Here is a 20,325-nt window from a genome sequence, read left to right on the forward strand (position 1 = left end):
GCATGGTTCCCTAATATTTTCCGCGCATTCCAAACGTGGTATTAATGAAGTGAAGTAACTCCTCTTATTTATCTTTTCATTACATTTTCCTACAACCTGTCTGATGAAACCTAATTTCTTTTGGGCTGACCCGAAAATTCCTCTGATGTGTGCCCCATAAAAGGTTTGGTATAAGTTTAATAACCAAGTATTTGATCTGTCCCGAGTTGCCTAATTCGATATCATTTATTTTATGATTTACTTCTTGTTCCTATTATGCTTTACTCCAAATTTTGACTACTGTAAATTTTCCCTTTATGGAATTCTAACCCCCATCCCTCACAGCACTTCGATACATGGTCTAAATCGTCAAAGAGAAGCCCGCGAACAGGCGGTGTCTTTATTTTGCTGTAAATCACTGTGTCGTCTGCAAATAATCTAAGTTTGCTGCTAACGTGAACCTAGGTTAATGTACATAAAGGAAATTAGGGGTCCTATGACACATCCCTGTGATATTCCTGAATTTACGTCTGCCCCTAATGTATTCAACCCATTGACGCCTGGGACCCAGGGAAGGATCACTGGGATCCTTCTTAGTGCTGGGTATGAGTAAACTTCCATTCGCTAGGTAATGACCCTTTTTTATCGACTTGAAAACAATTTTTTTTATCTAAGGTTCAATGTATTCAGCAAGTACCTTCAGTATTATAACGAGAATTTCTTCATGGCATAAATATGACTAAAGTCTCCATGTTTTCTTGTAACTTTTAGTATTTTCGTACGGCTTACACTTAAGCTCATTAGTGTGATCTTGGACAACCATGGTTTGCCATACTTTACATTTTTGCAGAATTAATCGAAGAAATATTTACTTCTCGTCACAGTTGTGCTTGTGCCGCTCCATATCTGACCTTCGTTGAGAATTATTAAAGGGAATAGTGGTAAATGTCTTAATTTTTAAAATATGCCGGTGAATTTATTTCAGTGATAAGGTCAAGTTAATGAGGAATTTTTTGACTTCATGTTGAAATGAGAAAGTGTAACTAGGCTGGTCCACGTAAATTTCAATTTAACACATGACCACAGGGGGTTTAGATCAATCACACTTCATGCCGTAGATGTTCTATGAAACTTAGGTAGTGCCGTGTTAAATAAAAAGTTTTGCTGTAACGCTTTTTCATTTATGTCCGCCAATTATTTTCTTTTACTTATATGGACACGGGGGTATATTTAAAAATAAAGCCATTTCTCTTGACCTTTCTTTTCGCATGAATGTAATTGTTATTGGATGTACCTGGAAAGTCGAAACGAGAGTTGTTCATTTTCTAATGAAATTAAAAGTATTTAATTTACTTGGAAAGCACATATAAGGAACAGCAATGCTGCGAAGTTTTCAGTGGAGAATTATTTTTGAAAAAGAAGGTGAATGAGCACCGAGCATTTTTGAAATAGAAATCCAGGTGAAAATTTTCAATAGTTATTAGGTTCTTTCATCGAAGCATTTTCTTTTCAATGAAGTATCATATAGCCATTATTCCGCAATACTTACAACGAAGAGGCAGATTTAGGAACAGCTTCACCCATTCGCACAACTCATTAGGAGAGGATACATATTCTTTCAATGTATTTGCTATGATATGCAACTTAACACTAAAAAGGATAGTAAATTAATAGGAAATAAAGTTGCGGAAGCAAAATTTAGAAATTTTGTTTTGAACAAGAATTAAGGAATGCCAAAAGTTAGCTATTCGATAAATTGTAAATAAGGAGTGGTAAATGAGAATAAAACGGTGAAAAATTTTAAAAGGGATAATGAACTTCAGGAGAATCAAAAAGAATTCAACTTTAAGAAAAATTGAAGAGGTTATGGAATACAGGAGAGTTTATTAGGTAGAAGGGAGAACTTATTGATTAAGACAAGCATGGAGTTAGGGGAATAATATTATATTTAAAAAATAAGTAATAAAGATTGGCGAGGAGGAAATGTGGTGGAAAAATGAATCCAATAATAATAAGAAATTCCAGGGACTTGGAAAGTGGACGTGCTTATCAAAAAGGGGAAAAAGTGTCGTCGAGGGAAAAAAATTATGAATTTTAGAGATAAGACATTTAGTAAGATAGCTGAAAGGAATTCAGAAAAGGTGGAAAGAATTGGTGAACGACCTTAAAGGTTAAAACATTGGAGGGAAGAGTACTTTGATGGGGTGGGCGTGGGTCCTGGAATACTAACTCTGGAGGAAGAGGAAAAGTTTTCTGGAAAATAGAGGGGAACAGGACAATTGGAAATGATAAAAGTACACTAGAAATTTGTGGAAAAATAGATATTTTTTGGGGAAGAATCGAAGTCTTAATTTGAGAGAAATTTGACCAGAAGAATTCGTTCTACTTCGATCTAATAGAGAAGGATGTGTCACCATAATTCCTATCAATTTATACGCGGCAATAGTAGCAGTATGAATCATCAGCAAAAGGCTGTATAAAAGGGGAAAAAGACTACTTATGCGAATTCCAGTTTAGGTTATGAAATGTAGGGGTGCAATGCGAAATGACATTGTAGTTATGGAATCGAAAGAATTTTGGATCTTGCCGGGCTATATTTAATTGCTTCGTGACTTTCGAAAAGGCGTTCCGCGAAGCAGTGTGGACAAAATTAATGAAAGTAATGCAGGATATACCGCGGAGATTCATTCTCTAGTCTCATTCAAAACCTGTACAGGAATGCTTGAGATGAGTTGGGGGAGGAATGAAAGTACCAGTCGAACCGAGTATTTTAGTTTGATTTGCTGATGAAAAAGGTTCAGCCAGCCAGTTAAGTAGGGATTTCATTCATTGCTCAGTGCGTTACTAAGTCGATTAGTAAATTATGAGATGAATGGCCATCGGAAGGAAACGAAAGTAACTAGATTATCAAGAAATGCTAAGGATAAGTTAAAAGTTAATGGGTGATGGCATCAGTTTTAGCACATGGCACACATCTCGTATTCGGGCAGTTTAGTAAGGAAACGGGGGTGGTGATAAGAGAGGGCCTTAAGGGAATTACGTCAGCGAAACTTCTAGTTTGTATCTCTATGCCTTGGGGTTTCAGGAGGTGGAAAATAGAGGCGCATGTACGCCTGTAAGTTTTTGCAACGGTTTTCTCAGAACCCCAACTATGATGGTGCTTGACCATGTAACCTGTCTCACTGGATCTCTTCTCCCAGTCATCGATAAGACATTCACCTTTTAAAACTTTCCTTAACGATATTTACGATATCCCAAGCTAGTCGTCTCCCCATCTCAGCAGCCCTTCTCCCTTCCTCCCCCATCTTCGTCGCCCCACCCACCTCACCACCCCTCACCGCCGTCCCTCCAATAGCCACACTTCCCCCTCCCCCATCCACCCTACTCCACCGCCCTCCCCTCGTCCCACCCCGCCCCCTACCCCTCGGAAACCTCCCCCTAAACCTTGATCCGAGATCCTCTTGGGTGCGAGCAGTGGTTCGCTAGCGATGGCACGACCCGCCTCCACGTCTACCGGCTCGTTGCGAACACTGCTCCTGCTTCTGGTGTGCTCGGCCACCTTGGGCTATGGGGCAAAGCGAGGGGGTAAGGACTCGGAGCCCGTGATCGAAGAAGTGACTTCGAAACAACTGGAGAGGATTCTCAACGACAAGGACTACGTGGCTGTATTTTGGTGTGAGTGGACTCGCATAAAATCCCCTTACCCCCAATAGGCAATACAGGCTCGTCTCCCGGGGCGCGCGGCATCAAGTCTCCGGCGCGTGCCTCGCTTTCTGTGACATCTGACCCGTTTGGTTTTTATTTTAAAAGAGGGGCAGCCCGGAGACCTCCCCCCGGCCCGGGGCTCGAACGCGCTTAGCGGGTGTGCTTGGTGGTTTTTCGTATCCCTCTTGTGCCCCCCCCCTTCCTAACCCATCCCAGCGAGGCCGGCCACTTCATTACGGGAGTCCCGGGCGCAACGGCTCCCACCTCCCACTTTGTTTAAGGCGGCGGAGTTCGGAGCACACTGCAATTTTATGTGCTATAATATCTCTCTCTCTCGTCCAGCGCTTTCCTTCGCTCCCGATCTCTCGAGTGGATTCTATTTCTGTGTGCGACCTACTCGATGGATGTCTTCGCGAAGATGGAAACAATATTTCAGCGGGATTGGACGGCTATTTCGTGGCTTTGTTCGGGGCGAAATGTTAGAGTATCCCCGCGAGCCATTGCGCCACCCTCGACTTGTGTCACCTGATCTAGCCGTCGACCTATAGTCTTTGTTGGAACTGCTCTAAAATTTTGGTTGGAATCATGGAGTAAAGCAAAAGCGACAGTTTTTCTAGTGCTTCAGGTTGCTGGTAATGTGTCCGAATGTTATTTTCTCGAGGAATGACACTGCCTCGACTTGTGGCATTTCAGCCGAAATTTGAGGTTTTAACTACGAAGAATGAAGATCCAGAGACTTATTTTTAGTTTATTTTTGTCTTCCCATCAAATTTCCACGTTCAAAAGTTTTAAATTCATCAGAAGGGATATCCTCTGCTTTTTCAGGGGGTTGGACTGCGAAGGATCTGAAGGTGTGGCGAAATAAGGTTTTGCAAGCTCTGTGGAATTAGTCACCGCCGTGAATTTTGAACCCTACGTTAATTGGACTGGGGTTTCAGATTACGTGGCCCTAAAGAGTTAGACTTTCTGTTTCGCTATCAGCAGTGAAAGTTGAACTGAGGAGGCTATTCAGCTAACACCTGATGATCTACCGAGGTCTGTCTCTCACAGTAGAATCAAAAACTGTGAATAGTCCAAAATGCAGTTGCGGTGATCATGAATAGATTTATGTTGATATTGTATTCATATTTATAAAAACAATACGGCCGTAGTATTGGTATCGCCATGAGAATTAATGCTTAATGTTCTAAAGGTAGGTGTTCTCATAATGGTTAGTGAATAAAGACATGTTGTTTCATCACCAGTTGTGGGGCACTTAACAGAGAAAACTTGTCACTTTCGCAATAAACGATAATGTTCCTCGAGGAACCGCAAGCTTCTTTAGACTTTTGGCGATTTCTTTCTCATAACATTAATTGAATCGTGTTCTTTACTTATCATTATTTGTTCTCGATTTCTCATGATCTGCCTAAAAAGGGAAATGAGGTCGGAGATCCATAAAGGGAAATTTTACGAGTCTTAAAGGCTTAACTCAACACATTTAATGAAACTGTTGCCTTAATTTTACGTGCCCCCTTAGATTTACCTATTTGGAATAAAACTGTTGAATACAACAACTGTTTAAATATTCAGTGTAAAACGTCTTCAAATATTCAACCCCGCATTTCATGTTGGGGTGTTTGTGGGTTGCACCCTATTTATTCTTTTGATCATTTCATTTTAAATTGTTGAAGATGATAATGTGGAATTTAAAAATTAGGCGAACGAATTAATACTATCAATACAGGAAATAAACTATGTGGATTGTAATGTAAAATAATCGATAAGACTAGTTAGATAAGACCTGCCTCAGCCGCGTTTCTGGTCGTAGGTCCTAATATTCGGAAAACATGCCGTTATGCTTCCGGCAGCCCGAGAAACCTGAAAATAGCATGTGGTTTGAGGAACTGATGCGCCGGTCGCTCTTTAAGAAATGGTCTAAAGCTCCACCTCATCGTATTTTCAGATATTTTTATCCGTAGCTGTTCTAGCGGCAAGAGATCTCGCACTCGAGCAATAGGCATGCCTTCTTGGCATTTCTGTCGTTAGATAATAGATTATTTAGTGATGAATTCCTATGATGGTGTATCCCAGGCGATGGGAAGAGCTTCTAAAATAAGGTTTCGCTGTTGTTCTGCCCACTCGCACCTTATTCCACCACCGTTGGTAGGTCGGTGCTAAAAATAAATGCCTTGCTTCGTTGAGACTTCGCTCACTACCCTCCGTCCGATTCCTAGTTGAATCTTCGCCGGATTAAGTTGATAATGGACATACTTGCCGCATATATTCAATTTGTTGAGATGTATCTGCCTTGTTTGACCTTTATGTGTGGAACATCAATTAAAGAATTATGGCGCCCGTAGCATAATAAGAGAATTTTTGCAATTAATTGCGTGCATTATTAACACAAGTTATTCGTAATGAGTTTAAATTAAAGCATTTAATTCAATTAAATGAAGGGCTAAAGTTGTAAATAGCCGTAAAGGAAGGTGGTACTACAATGATTGCTGTTATTGAGTGATCATGCTATGTCTTATGTAGCAGATGCAAGTTATGGTGTCCCAATAATGGTACTTATTCATGCGGAGTGAATTTTAACACTGCATACAATACATTTGAGAAGAATTTCAATGAATATCATCCCTTCTTCCCAAAAATAATTATTTATACTTAATTGCCTTTGATGTTTACATTGGTCCTTACAATTCGAAATGTGAAAATCGCCTGTACTTATATTTTAATGGCGTTTTGTTTCCTTTTCTTGTTATTGCTGACATTTAGAGGCGTCTGAATTTTATTTTAGACCCTAATGACGTATTTTGTGAGACTTTCATTCTGACTGCCAGGCCCAGAATCAGCTTATAACTCGGCCCTTAACCCGGGACTACTGGCTCATTGCCTCTTCAGCCGTCCTAAACTTCTAATTAAAATTTATTTTACGTGGGGACTGTAATTACATTAATTTAGATTGTGTTTAGCTGAACTTTGATCAACATTAAACTTGGCAAAATCGCTTTGATGCAGGCATTCATGTGCAGATCAAATTGTTGCGCAGAAAATCCGCTGATGTAGGAATTTTCTCCGTAACTGTCTGCAAGATTGTATTATTGCTTTTCTGTGACAATTTTCCAGAGATATTTATGTAGCATTTAAAATCCACAACAGTGCCGCTGTATGAATAATGTTCTTCTTCCCCAGTGTATTTTCATTCTTCCGTTGGTCACATCAGCGCTGAAAATAGTGTCTTTTTCGAGTCCATCCGAATACAGTGTACTACAGTCAATGGTTTCATGATAAGCGTCTTTGTAATCAAGGTTTTAGATTATTGCTATTGAGGATTATTGTAATTGGGTCAGTTTCATATCATTTGGAACTAAACAACTTGGCGTACCTACTATTAAACATTTGCTGTTTATCTGTCGAGTTCACTCTGATTTCACTGGAATATAACATCTGTGCAAATAGTGTATCCTCAAAAAAAATGAATTCAAAAGCAGTTCAAGAGAAATTATTGAAAATTTTTATCAGGCGCATTTTTTGCAGGTTTTCTTTATCTTATAGGTATTTATATTATGGAGATAAACCTCGAAGCTCTTTTTTCGTACCTATGCTGCATTAATCCTATCATATTATTATTGAGGGAAGGGGTATTGAACTTTTCGCATCAATTTCAAAGGAATTGTCTTTCAAGGTTATAATGCATTATTATTATTATTAATACCACTATGTTGTGTATTCATTGGTTTATTTAAAAGTTTATGCGTATAAACATTTATAGCCTAGTTAGTTCGTTGGATATCTTGCTCGCCGAATAACCTGGACGTGGAAATTTAAAGTCCTGTGCACATTGTACACTACTTGTATGCATGCATGACTGTCGTCTTTGATGGAAAATACCACTGCCTCATACTTGATCGATCCGCTCTATCGTCTGCACGCATTGGATGAGGGTACAAAGGACTAATTCTGGATTGGATTGCAACAGTTGCTTTTTGAAAATGTATCCCAATCGGTTTCTTCGATATCACTTTCTTTGTGACCCCAATTAGAAATAAAAGAATGAATTAAAAGGTTAAACTTTTCTTTTCAGTTTCAAATTTTGTACTTTATCCACATTGGCTTCGTGAAGAATTTTTATTAATTTGACAAACGATTATACTTAAATGCGAAACTGTACCAAACGTATAGTGAGTTTATTGAAGTGGAATAAAGGTGGATTAATAAGTTCCATGGTCTCAAAAATATAAAACAATTGCCATTCTGGAGGTTCGTCTTTAATCCTGCTGTCATTTTCACTTCGAAACTTTTCTCACTTTTAATAACGACCTCTACTTGTCAAATCGGTCACTCGGTAATCCACCATCCAATTTTTTCTTGGATTTCGTAACGTTTCAATATTTTTATGGGAAATGACGATCTGTTGACGTTATGAAGCGCTTCTTCTTATTGAATCCTAAACTCATATCTTAACAATGCCTGTAAAATAAACTATATGTATTCTCCAAGAACTATTGAAATTACTTACCAGTATTTCAGCGCGAGGTTAGCGTGTTCATCAGAGTGTTCTTGTGACAAATTCCGTTGTGAAAACTTTCCCATATACATGTGTAGACAGAGTAACTAGGTGCCGTTAAGTGAGTTTTCTTTTGATTTCTTCTCCGAAATTCCACCAAATCGCGGCCGATGTTTTTTCGTCAGAGATAACTTTCTCTGTCCATAAGATTTTCCCAGCCGGAGTATAGGGGCTATCTGGCACTGTCCAATCCACTTCTTCTCATCTTTTCCCTTCTCTTCCCGTCAACAGGACCACCCATTAAACCCCTTCCTCCGCGTCAGCTCCGATGTTCCCCATAGGGAGACTTATGGATTCACGGGATTTTACGTCGGATCTCACTGCGAGTGCTAGAAATCTTCATCACAGCCTGAGTTCGAAATGCAGACCTGGTTGGGAAATGTAATTCGAGTATTAAAAAATTGATTTAGCATTATTATTATCGTGGGTTTTAGAGTTTTTAAGCGCAAATTCGATGTGCATTTCATTTCCTCCTGTGTATTCACGTCACACAATAACTTGTCCGGAGCCCTTAGGGACGACGAATCGTCGACGGCGGAGTTTTTTCGTTGATTTAAACTGCAACATGGTCATACCTTGGCTATACTTTTATGTTCACTTCTTCTGAAATCATTACGAAATCATTAGTGACCTTTTTTTGTTCGCGAATATTACTTAAAGTCACTTTTGTGCTGAAGTCACTATTGGATCGAATGTTAGGTTTTTGAGTAGAGAATTTTTCAGGATTTATACGCGTAGGTCCAAACTTCATTCAACTCAGTAATTTAAAATGACTTTCTACGCAGTAAACCTAATTCCATGCATTCTAATATTGCCAGTAATATTTTTCCCTTATTTTGAGTGTTTTTCACCCTCTCCTGGAACATAAATCATTAAAATTTCTGCGAAATGTATGGCAGTGTATTGGGATAAGTATTTAAGAAATTTTGACGAGAGGAGTACTGGAACATATTTGGCTAACGTCGCCTCGTATATCTGAGGATTTACATTGATCATTCTCCCAAAAGTGTTGGATTTTAACTTTTCCAAAATTCAACAATGCTGTCCGCTCAAAGTACATAATTTACTAAAAAAACCTTATCAGTCATAATTTTGATTGAGGTAATAAATTTCAGTCACGTTATTCGTCAGTGATGATCCGCGTCGAATGCGTTAATGATGATTTTGTGACGCTTCCCCGACATTTTTCGTAGTTTTTCATGTGTACTTGATCGAGCTGCCGAAGACGTTCTGTTGTCGGCTGGGAAGAACTCGAAATGTACATGGTTAAGGCTCCTTTGACTTGGGCCAGTGCATTTGCCACATTCGCGGATACAGCTTTTATTTCACGCGCCCTTCGAGTTTCAGTTACCATATTTCCATTAAGTAAGCAGTCATTTTTGCTATCGAGTGGGTATCGGTCGCAAATGGTCTCACATTTTTAAACCACTGAGTTTTGTTTCTCATTTTCCTGTGACTGAAGAAGATATTTTCGCGGAATTACCGCGGTTTTTTTTACCGGTAGAACAGTGGACTCCCCTGATTCCCCAGTTCCATTTTCTTTTCTCGTCGGCCCCGCATCCTATCTTATGTCAGTGTGGTTCGAGAGGAGCTTGAAAAAAAGACCCTTTTTTAACCTTCAATAAACCCAACTGTTTCTACCTATATTTTAGGTATTATCTCATTTTTTCGGTACCCTCTCTCCTACCGGCGTCCGAGTCGGCAACCCGGATACTCACAAATGAACGACGATTGTTAATATCACGACGCTCTTTCAATCCTGATGCTTAACATATTTGGATGAAAAGGAAGAGAGGAAATAGAATAGCAAGCGCAACGTATTAAGTCAAAGTCCTAAATTGTAATTGTAAGGACAGTTTCTTACGACGGCATTTGTGGGCTGACGTTATGGAGTGCTTTTTTATTAAGGAGACGGATATGCTAACATACGATTTCGGGGGATCGATAATTAAATCCTGTTTTGTTCAGAGAGGGGCTACGTACAGCCGAGAGTTTCTCAATAGCGCGCAAACGGGTTCAATCACCACAGCTGCGGTTTGCAATGGAAAAGTTCTTATAAAATTGAACGCGTGCAACTGTAACATACGCAACATAAATTTTCAATGATTTCTCGCAAGCATTAGGATTTCAAGAGAAAATGTTCAAGAAAGGTATTCATAAAATTGCCCTCTCCCAGCTCCTTTACTCGAATGTTATTGAGTGAGTTATATTTTTTTGAACGGCCTTGCGTGAGGGATTCTCGTTAATTCTCTTCTACGAAGAAATTGTTGAAAGGAAAAGATTTTAAATGGTCCGGTATAGCACATGCTAAATGACCCATGAAGTTCAATGCCTGTCGTCCTTATTAGAATACCCTTGTTAGAAATGTTATCGGAACCTAAGGGTTACAGGCTCATCAGTGAACGTGCTACTCTGCGGATTAACTCGGTGGGAATGATGATTTTGTACTTATCCTGGTGATTTATTCTATGGAATGAGAGTATTGCTCAAGGTTTCTGCCCTCCCATTAAAATCGCTTGTGTTACTAAATCCGTATTGCGAGTGGTACGAACATGCATGTGTGAGCCAGCTCTTTAGACATGCGTACTTCAATAAATTACCCGAGTGTATGATAAATGTTGCATTATGTGCATAACTCAAACGATAGTTATAGAAATACCCCTTGATTGCTTATGCACTTAGGATTGAGAAACGGAGAGGAAAGGATGAAAAACTGCTGCTGAATTGGTAGAATGCCAAGTGTTTATATTAGGTATAAAGATGCGTAAACAGATTGAAAGGTGAAGCTTCATTGGAACTAACTTAGGTCCGTCACACATGGCTGTACGTGATGATTATATGTGGATATAGTTGAACTCTTCCTGATGATGAAAAATCGAAGCATTTTCGGCCGATTTATCGTCATTAATGGGAAAATTTTAGACCATGCTGACCCCTAAGTTCTACCCTCGGCTACACCTTAACCAAATCTCAATGAATCCTTTCAGAATCGCAAACCTTGGCTGACCTTTAGGACGATTTGGATATGCGTGATTATGTCACATATTTTCTTAGCGGTCTTTCATAATGCAATCACCCATAAACGGCTTCGACGAATATTGATGTTACGTACATAACTTAAAATCGTCGGTTGGTCGCCACCACATCTTGCTTAATCTGAATATGTTTTGTGTTATATTCTGTGAGATATGGTATTTAAATCCGGGTGTAATTTCCCTAACAAAAAGTCATGATAGCATTCATTCGAGGTACCGTGCTTATTTATGGATTTTTGCAAAGGAAAAATCTCTGTGGTGGATCTAATTTTTGGTATGACGGTTTTATTTTAGTGTCATAATTTATTTATTGAGCTTAAAGAGTTTTTAGTTAACTGCTTATCGACCTCTCGAAAAGAGGCCTAATAGACTTGTTCCCCATGTAGGTAACAGTTGAGTGTCCATTTTCCTGATAAAATATCTCCATAAATATAATTTGATCATCGGAAAACAAATCACCTCGAAGTTTTTAGTTTTGACACCAAAATGAGGATCCCTCTTATTTGCTCTCATTGTCAGTCTCCGTTTCCGGAATTCGCTGGCATGTTTCCTCTCCAGTTTCAACGAAATCTCTTATAATGATTTAGTCTAATTAATAGTTAAAATTTATTATATGAGAGTAAATGATGTTGCTCTCGTATAATAAGTTTAAAAATTACATTTGAAGATTTACGTTAAATATAGGGAATACGTCGATCACTGGGAAAATAATGGCTCTTTGCTCTAGTTTTTTCTTTCCGTTGAGGGACAGTGAGAGCTTATCCAAGCCTAGTGTTTCGGAGGCATTATTTCGTTCAGGGATATTATTCCGGGCCACTGAGCTTCTCAAACTAGGCTAAAATAAAGCGAGGAATTTTTCTATTTTTGGAACCCTTCCCACTGTGCAAGTCTTCGTGTGACCAAATATTTTTGGTTCATTACTTGAACGTAGTCAGGGAGTGTGAAGGAATTTTGCTGCTCTTAGTGATACAGTTAGCAGCGTCATTTCATTACCTCCACTTTGGAACTTGTATCGGAATAAAAACACGAAGCCCCTCCCTTTTTCTTTCGCGAATTCATGTGCGACACAAGTGCCTTTGGAAGAAATGTATTATTGAGCAGAGTACGTGGATATGTATGGTTTTTAATAAGGCTTTTATGCCGGTTTATAATCCCGGGGAAACCTCTTCGTCGACTCTATTGCCTGTGCGTATCTTCTTGAAGCAAACTCAGGTTCACTCAAAAATTAACTCCTTGAGTTAGTTCCACGTAATTCGGACTTAACATCCCGGCTCCTGTGATCTCCAAAACGGAAAAAAGACATTGTGTCCACCCGAAAGTCTTCCAGGATCTTACCGTTCACGAGTCATTTCCACAAGATGAGAATTCACCTTCTCGAGTCTCGTTTCCCTCTGTTTTTTGCTCATCTTCCTTAGTGGACGTTGTTGAGTTGGTCGCCTCGCGTCTGATTGGTGATGGAAGGGGATTCTGGTACGTCGAAGGTACCGAAGGAACGTATTAGGTAGACGGGTCCCGGGTATCTGTTATCAAAGTTTTCTATTTATATTTTGCGACAGATGCGCCCGTTGTTTCGCATATCGTGGTACTTAAATAGTGGTGAAGAGAAGGAGAAATGGGGTAAAAGTAATATTTGTTAAATTCGATGCCTATCAAAGAAAAAGTTCCGATATACGATACTTGACGCCTCGCTGTCCACCTTCACGGTCGGTGTTCTCGGTCACTCTTTGACTTTTCCTCTATTTTCATGGTGTCGAAGAAGATATGTTGAATATTTGGATGATTGCGAACAGATTAGTCGGGTGGACAACGCACCAATTAGTTAAACTTAGGGTCGTGGTTTCCGATTTCCCTTAGAGCTCATTCACTGCGTTTATGCAATGAATGAAGTGGTGGTGGTGTTGTTAAATTAATGTTTTCTCTGCGTATGATCATTGGATAATACGATATGCTCCCTCTAAGTACCTTTTAAAATGAATATTCGCTTTTATATTAAGAGCACTGTATTCATGCACTGTATAACATATCCCTCGCGGGCCACAACCTAACATACGTGTATCCGAAACTTTTTCACGTGTAAATGTATGTGTATACAGGCCTTTCACGTTAACGAGCGTTTGAACTCAACAATTAAAATTCAGTTTCAATTGACTCAGCTTTATTTCTTTACTCTATAAAGTTGCATTTATTTGCATTAATTCACATTACTCATTTCAAGTTATTCACCTTATATACGGATTTTCTTTCGCAATTTCATCACAGTCATTCACTTTAGTGTCATTTAAGTAAGCCCTAACGTAAAATTCAAAGAAACTACGGGAAATGCCGCGGTTGTAACTTTTAATGGAGTCATATGCTAATGCGCATTACCATGTTGCAATTTCAAAGTGTGGAAATTATTCTGGTCAAGGCGAATGATTGGACGTTTTGAAATTGTTGCATTGCAAGGAGGCATAACGTATTTTATGCCATAACTGTTGCAAACGTCCCTAGTTAATCTCGTAGAAGGCACTGGACGGCTGTTTTGGACGACACGCTTCTCTATGGACGCTTGATATGCTATCCGCGAATCTAAAAAAAACAATAAAATCTGTAATATATGCTGTTTAAATGAAACAGGTCCCAAGCAACACGGTAAAAATCACCTATCTGTTCTTCTGAAAACTGCCGCGAGAATGATTTACTCAAGTGGCTAGCTCTTTCGTTACACATTCTATTGAATAGCTTTATCGGAGACATTAACACATGCTTGGCTTAATCCATAAAATGTTCCTTAATTCAAGCCTGATCATGTAAAATACACTGATCATGTCAAACCTTACGCTGGCCCTTTTTATCTACAACTCCTTGTATAATACCAATTTACGTCACCGATTAGTTAATCAATTACTTGAGTGCCAACTGTCTCATAGGGGTTTTTGAATCAATCGGGATACTCAGGACTGTATTTAAATAGTGGAGCAGATTTAAATAGCTATATTTACTGCCCAATTCAGTGTCTTGAAGTTATCAAGCAAATTGTTCCCCACAAAAAAACTAACTTTCTCTGGAGTTTGATGGTTGTTCAACTTCATTTTCCCTTTATATCGACAGATATTACACTTAAATGATAAATGAGCTGAAGTTAATGTCAAACTAGCGCACGAGAAGTATCCATGCTTTTATTAATATTAGCAGAAACTTTAATATCAGGCGTGGTGTTTATTTTTGTCTTTTGCATCTTTAACCGATTCTATTTCATTTTTTTGTTAAAATTTTGTCTTTGGGTAAAAGTTGTAAATGTGTGGGTTTGAGAATAGTAATTACTGAAGGATAACTAAGGTTTGGTCAAGTTTAAATCTGGGAAACTATACGACTCAATAACGTAGATATGGAAATCTTTTTACCCGAATAGTTGCTTTCCCTGCCTTTGCCCTCGCCCACCGACCGAGCAGTCTTGTTTGATATTAATTTTTCATACTCTACTTGGTCACTCCACTCATAAATAAGATATTTTATTTGCTCGATATGTGATTATCGATATATATTTATCGTAATTACGTCTCATAATACCCACTTCTCAATGGGGTTATCCTAGCGTGTCCCAACCTTGTGGGCTAGGGTCTGTCTTATTTAAGTCCGACGGCAACACTTAGGAAAGGCATAATGAAGTAAAAAATTGGTTCGATTTAAATATTATTTGCGAAAGAGGTGATTTCCAATATTGCATGATTGAATGCCATCTTCACTTGACGCTTCTGGCTAATAAAGAGTGAAGCATTGCATGTAAAGTTAGTGATAGAGTGTTGGAAAATGCTAATTTTGAAATCCATCAATCCACTGTTGTTTCAGTTCGAAGAACAGTCGCCCTTAATTCATCTGTATCCTTTCTCCATGGCAACCCTCCATTTTTCCCTGCTTTATGTTAATTTCTTCATCCCCTATTCTTTCATATGTCTTAATCTGCCAAATATAGAGTATTTGTCTTTTGGTCTTCCTGTGGTAGGTTTCCAATGAGTTTTCCCCCCAGTGCAGGCTTTATAATTAGTTAGGTTTACACTGCGACCGTTTCCATCAGTTACCCTTCTATCTGTTAACTAAGCTGCAATGTGGTTTTTTTCTTTCTTAATTACGGGTGGTGTCCTAACACCCCTCGCCATACGCCCTTGCGGCGGCTTGCGGAGTAATAAGTAGACGTAGATGTAGATGTTTAACCATATTTTCGTACTTCAAGATTTCTCACTCTGCCCGCTTGATTGTCATTAATCGATTCGAACGCTGCGTTTTGAAAACCTGGATATTTCCCTGGTCAAATTTCTCAGTTTTTCATGGTTAACAACCGGTAAAGTTGTTAACCATGTTAACCAACCGTACAAAGTTGTTCACATAGTACTTCACAGTTCTAAATTTGTGTGTCCAATGTCTTCAAGCACTTCTTCATTTAGATATCTTTTTCGCTGGTGCTATCATGTACTATTCATGTTCTATCATGCACTATTCCGTTCTTCGTGATATACCACTCGGTGGACACCGTAGTTAAATTCATTGCACGTAAAATGAGAAATGGTTTCCCGCTCAGATATGTGGGAGCCGGTTTTAGTTACAATGAGTAGGGCTCGACAAAATGTGAACGTTGGGTTCGACGAAGAAAAAAGCATGACCCTAGTGCCGATAAAACGCGGGATACGTAAGTCAAAAATGCATGTTTTCTCGTGGATCCAGGGAGTTAAAATATATCTCTTCTGACAGATGCATTGCAAATAGTTTTGTGGATTTACCTGAGTCTGGGATCGATTCCCTGCAGGTGCACTTGCTTCCCTCTCCGAGGGCCCTGACTCGAATTGCTTCGGTGGAAGGATGTCTCGGCGGTATTCCGAATACTTGAGGTCTTGTGTAGATAGATAGATAGAGGTCTTTATTTGGGTGAAATTGAGACGAAGTGGTCCCTTTCTCCATTTAACCCATTGTCGTTTACATATTTACGTTTACAAATTAGCCATAAAATTTATAATTACATTCATGCACGTAAATACATATAGACAGACAGGCACATATAAAGCACAGATGTCCACATCGAAAATATATATATATATATATAAATATATATATATATGCATATATATATATATATATACACATATATATAATTATATATACACATATATATATGTATACATACATATATATACGAGGGTCATCCGGAAAGTAGTACCCGTTCGTGCCGCATGAAGTGCTGACGACGCGAGTAGCCGCTGGACGAGGTCAGATAGCTTCAGTGGCTTGTCTGCCTTCTCTGAGCCAAGTTGCGTGACGCTAGCATTGCCTGTGTTGTTTCTGTGATTGTTTACAATGTTTAAAAAAATTGAGAACGCCGCCAGTTGTGAAGTGAGGGCAGTGATTAAATTCCTCAATGCAAGAAACGTTCGCCCATGTGATATTCATCGCCAATTAAAGGAGGTGTATGGAGGCAATGTAATGGACGAGTCGTCTGTTCGGCGGTGGTGTCGCAACTTCAACATGGGGAGGGGGAACACACACGACGATGAGCGTTCGGGGAGACCGTCTGTCATTACAGACCAACTGGTGAGCTCAGTTGACGAATTCGTGAGGAACGATCGGCGCGTCACAATTGATGGCATCTGTGAGCATTTTCCCAATGTTTCTCGAACAATTGTTCATGAAATTGTTAAACACCATCTGCATTATGCAAAAATTTGTGCAAGATGGGTCCCTCGCGTATCTCAATGAGCTGGCGGCGAAGGACTATGCAGCAGGAATACAGAAACTTGTCACACGTTATGACAAATGCCTTAATTTGCTTGGAGATTATGTTGAGAAGTAGTTTAAAGTATCCTCTTTCAAATAAAATTTTTTATGTTTGTTAATATTTACTTTTGTGTCTTTATTTCACGAACGGGTACTACTTTCCGGATGACCCTCGTGTGTGTATATATATATATATATATACAAATATATATATAAAAAACCATAAACACAGTAATCAACCCGGAGGTCGGTTTAGTAGGTGATGGTAGAGTTCACCCAGTACTAAGCCCTATACGGCGTGTGAAATTCACACATCAGGGTAGTGGGGCCAGTTCCTTTCCCTGTGTCGGTTATGGTTTCCCAGGAAGATCTGGTACCGGAAAAATCACTTTACCTTGGGTGGAGCTGCAGGTGCCCAGAGTGTCTTGCCCGGGAATCGAACCCGGGACCCTCCGGCAGTCCGACGCTCTACCCGCTGGACTACAGCGGCCCACCATGTATTTATTTATATAAATAAGCATACACCTACGCATACACACCTACTCATAGTAAATGATAGGGAAGAGAAGGAACAATAAAATAGGGAAAGTCTAAGCAAAGAATGATGGTTGTGGGAAATGCTAGGGAGGGCGTGGTATTTCTCACCTTGGAAAAACCCACGCAGAAAAATGCACACGAAGAGAAGGGAGTGTGAAAACCTGCAAAAACCATATGAATTAGAGGAAAGATCCATGTATATTTTAACAATTATTTATCACGTAGTAAATATATTATTAATTTACAAAAATTGAAATGAAGAAATATAACATTAAATAAAAATAATGATGCAAAATCCTACTGCTTGAGATGACAAAACAAAAAGTAGAAACGGTGATCTGTATAGTGGCTGAGTTAAATGAGGCAACGTACATAATAAACAAATAAATAAAAATCCTGTAAACTCTTTTGAAAAGGAAGGCACTATTAGTGAGTAATGGGAAAATCACTAGGCAATGACACTGAATTACTTTTCACTAAATTACTTTTAAACACAGCTCTACGGGATGCCAATACAAATGGGGAAAAGAACAGAAAACACTATTTAAAAGGGAGGCCCTATTAATGACAACTATGGGAAAAGCACTTAGCACTGACAGTTTTCGCTAAATGACTTGTCAACGTAGATCAGGAACAGGTGAGCTGGATCCAGGAGCAATAGGAGCGCAGGATTTAGAAGGTTAGAAATGCAGGATTAGGATAGGGTGGGAATTCACTGGCACATAATCAAAAGAAAGCAAATCAGGAGCTATTGCCGGATAGTGGGTGACAAGAATGTAGAGGCACAAAGCACGGAAGGTAGGAATATCGAGCAGCAAGAGGCACAGATAAGTAAAAGTGTAGCGCAGTAAGGTCCTATGAGGGAGTAATGTTTTTGCTGTAGTAAAGAGAGCACTGGAAGGTCACAAATCATTGTATTAAATTATTTAATTCCATCTGCAAACAGTTGGTCATAAATACTTGTGGTAGGCAAGGTAGGCAATCCACCCTCTGGATTAGCGGTGTCCGCTCCTTGTTGAAATATTGAGAGAGTTATAATCAATACTCGCCTGCCGCATGTCTCCTTCATTTGAGACAAAAATCCTGGAGCCATCAGGTTTTAAGATGGTTATCTTCCCATCCTTGGTCCATACACTGTTTGGGCCGGCGAGATCTTTGGTTGCAAGTAGTAGACGCTTCCTGATAGCTGTGAGTGACTCCGTTATGAGAAATCCGCTCGCTTTTAGGTTCCTTTTTGCCCTCCAAACTTGATCTCTGTCTTGATATAAATAAACTTGTATATGATGGGTCGAGGATGTTTGTTTGTTCCTTAAATGGACCTATTCTGCGGCCTCGATCAAGGGATATGGGGTTCACACTTACCTTTAGTTTATTAACGAAGAAATCTGCGGCTACACGCAAGCAGTTTTCACTTTTTTCTTCTTTGATTCCATGGAGAAGAAGAGGATTTCTTCACGAGTACTTTTCAACATCATCGACGCGGTAATCGAACTTAGAGACGCGCTCTTCAATATCCTTCAACCTTTTAGAAATATGCTGTAGGTCTCCGTTGATTGCATTTCGGAATTTGACGAATCTTTCTTCGAGCGATGTAATTTTCAACTTCTTTTCTTCAGAGCCGTCCTTCTTTGCCGTTTTAAGCTCTTCTCGAAAACTCCTCATGGTTTTATTTATTGTTTCCAACATTGACTTCAATTCGGCGTGGTCATAGAATTGAAGGTCCTTTTGTCCATTATGATTAACCTTGGGAGGCGTTGCAGCAGTGAGTATTGTCTGGGAGTGAAAGTGGGACGGAGCGACCGCTAAGCATGTCAACCCTCCACGAGCATTCTAGAAAAACTGTATCTCGTAGCTAGTATTGTGTAGAGAGCACCTCAAGTGAAGTACGGCGTCCGTCGGATGGGGCATGATATTGTGTGACCCCTTGGCGCTCCTCGTTAAACGTAGGATAATGCCAATCTCGGATTCCTTTCCAACTTTCTTCCCTGAATCTCTGAACATACTACCCCTACCAAGCTATCCTTCTATCCTTAATGGAGAAAGTGGCCCCAGCTGTCAGGCGCCTCCCCCAATGATTGCTACTACTAATTTGAATCCCGGCCTTTTGGAATATTTTTCTACGGCAATATTCTTGGAATTAATTGATCATTTTCCCGAGTAAGATGATAATTCACTTTCTTTTAACGAAATATACCAGGCGATCCACAGGTCGCTGTGCCAAAAGTCCGGGGGCTTAAAGACTGCACTTGAATAATTTTCCACGATTCTAATATGACATCCAAATGGGGGTCAAAATAATCACTAAAGAGTACGCCACTTCCATGTATTGGAAGATGGGCTCACTGCTTTCACAATTACGACCTACCTCGTGAATCAAGTGTAACAGTGTTCGGAACTCCGTCATCTCAGTCCCACCATTAACATGGTTCTAGTGGCGAGTACGCTACTCACTAGACTGAAGGGATCGTAGACATACAGTTCATCTATTTTTAATTATCCATTTGTGGCAATCTTTTATTTGAGATAGAATACTCAATTAAATTATCATTTTCAACTGATACGTTAATTTTCCTCTCTTCACCGAATTTGTAAACATCCTGTTCCCTCAACCCGTTTCTTTCCGGTTTACATGCCTCTTTTTTCTAATGTAATTGCCCAGAATCCTTTCTCTACAAAAAATCTATGCATTTCAACGTCACCCATCCTTCCATAGTCCAAATAAGCAATCATTCTATCTTCACTACTGACTTCCCTGGCGTGCAATTCCTCCAAGCT

At 39.5% G+C, this 20,325-nt stretch overlaps 1 protein-coding gene across 3 annotated transcripts in view; it reads left to right on the forward strand.

The window, feature by feature from the left end:
• Positions 1–3,447: 3,447 nt before the first annotated feature.
• Positions 3,448–20,325, forward strand: part of hlk (hulk) — a 168,089-nt gene continuing 151,211 nt past the window's right edge. For all 3 annotated transcript variants that reach the window (XM_071582877.1, XM_071582879.1, XM_071582878.1), the window contains exon 1: positions 3,448–3,654. In XM_071582877.1, coding sequence (XP_071438978.1) covers positions 3,468–3,654 — 187 coding nt within the window. In that variant the 5' untranslated portion in view covers positions 3,448–3,467. The remainder of the gene's footprint in view (positions 3,655–20,325) is intronic.

The sequence above is a fragment of the Hetaerina americana genome, unplaced genomic scaffold (genome assembly GCF_022747635.1).
Source record: "Hetaerina americana unplaced genomic scaffold, ioHetAmer1.1.p SCAF_12, whole genome shotgun sequence".
Classification (NCBI taxonomy): domain Eukaryota; kingdom Metazoa; phylum Arthropoda; class Insecta; order Odonata; family Calopterygidae; genus Hetaerina; species Hetaerina americana.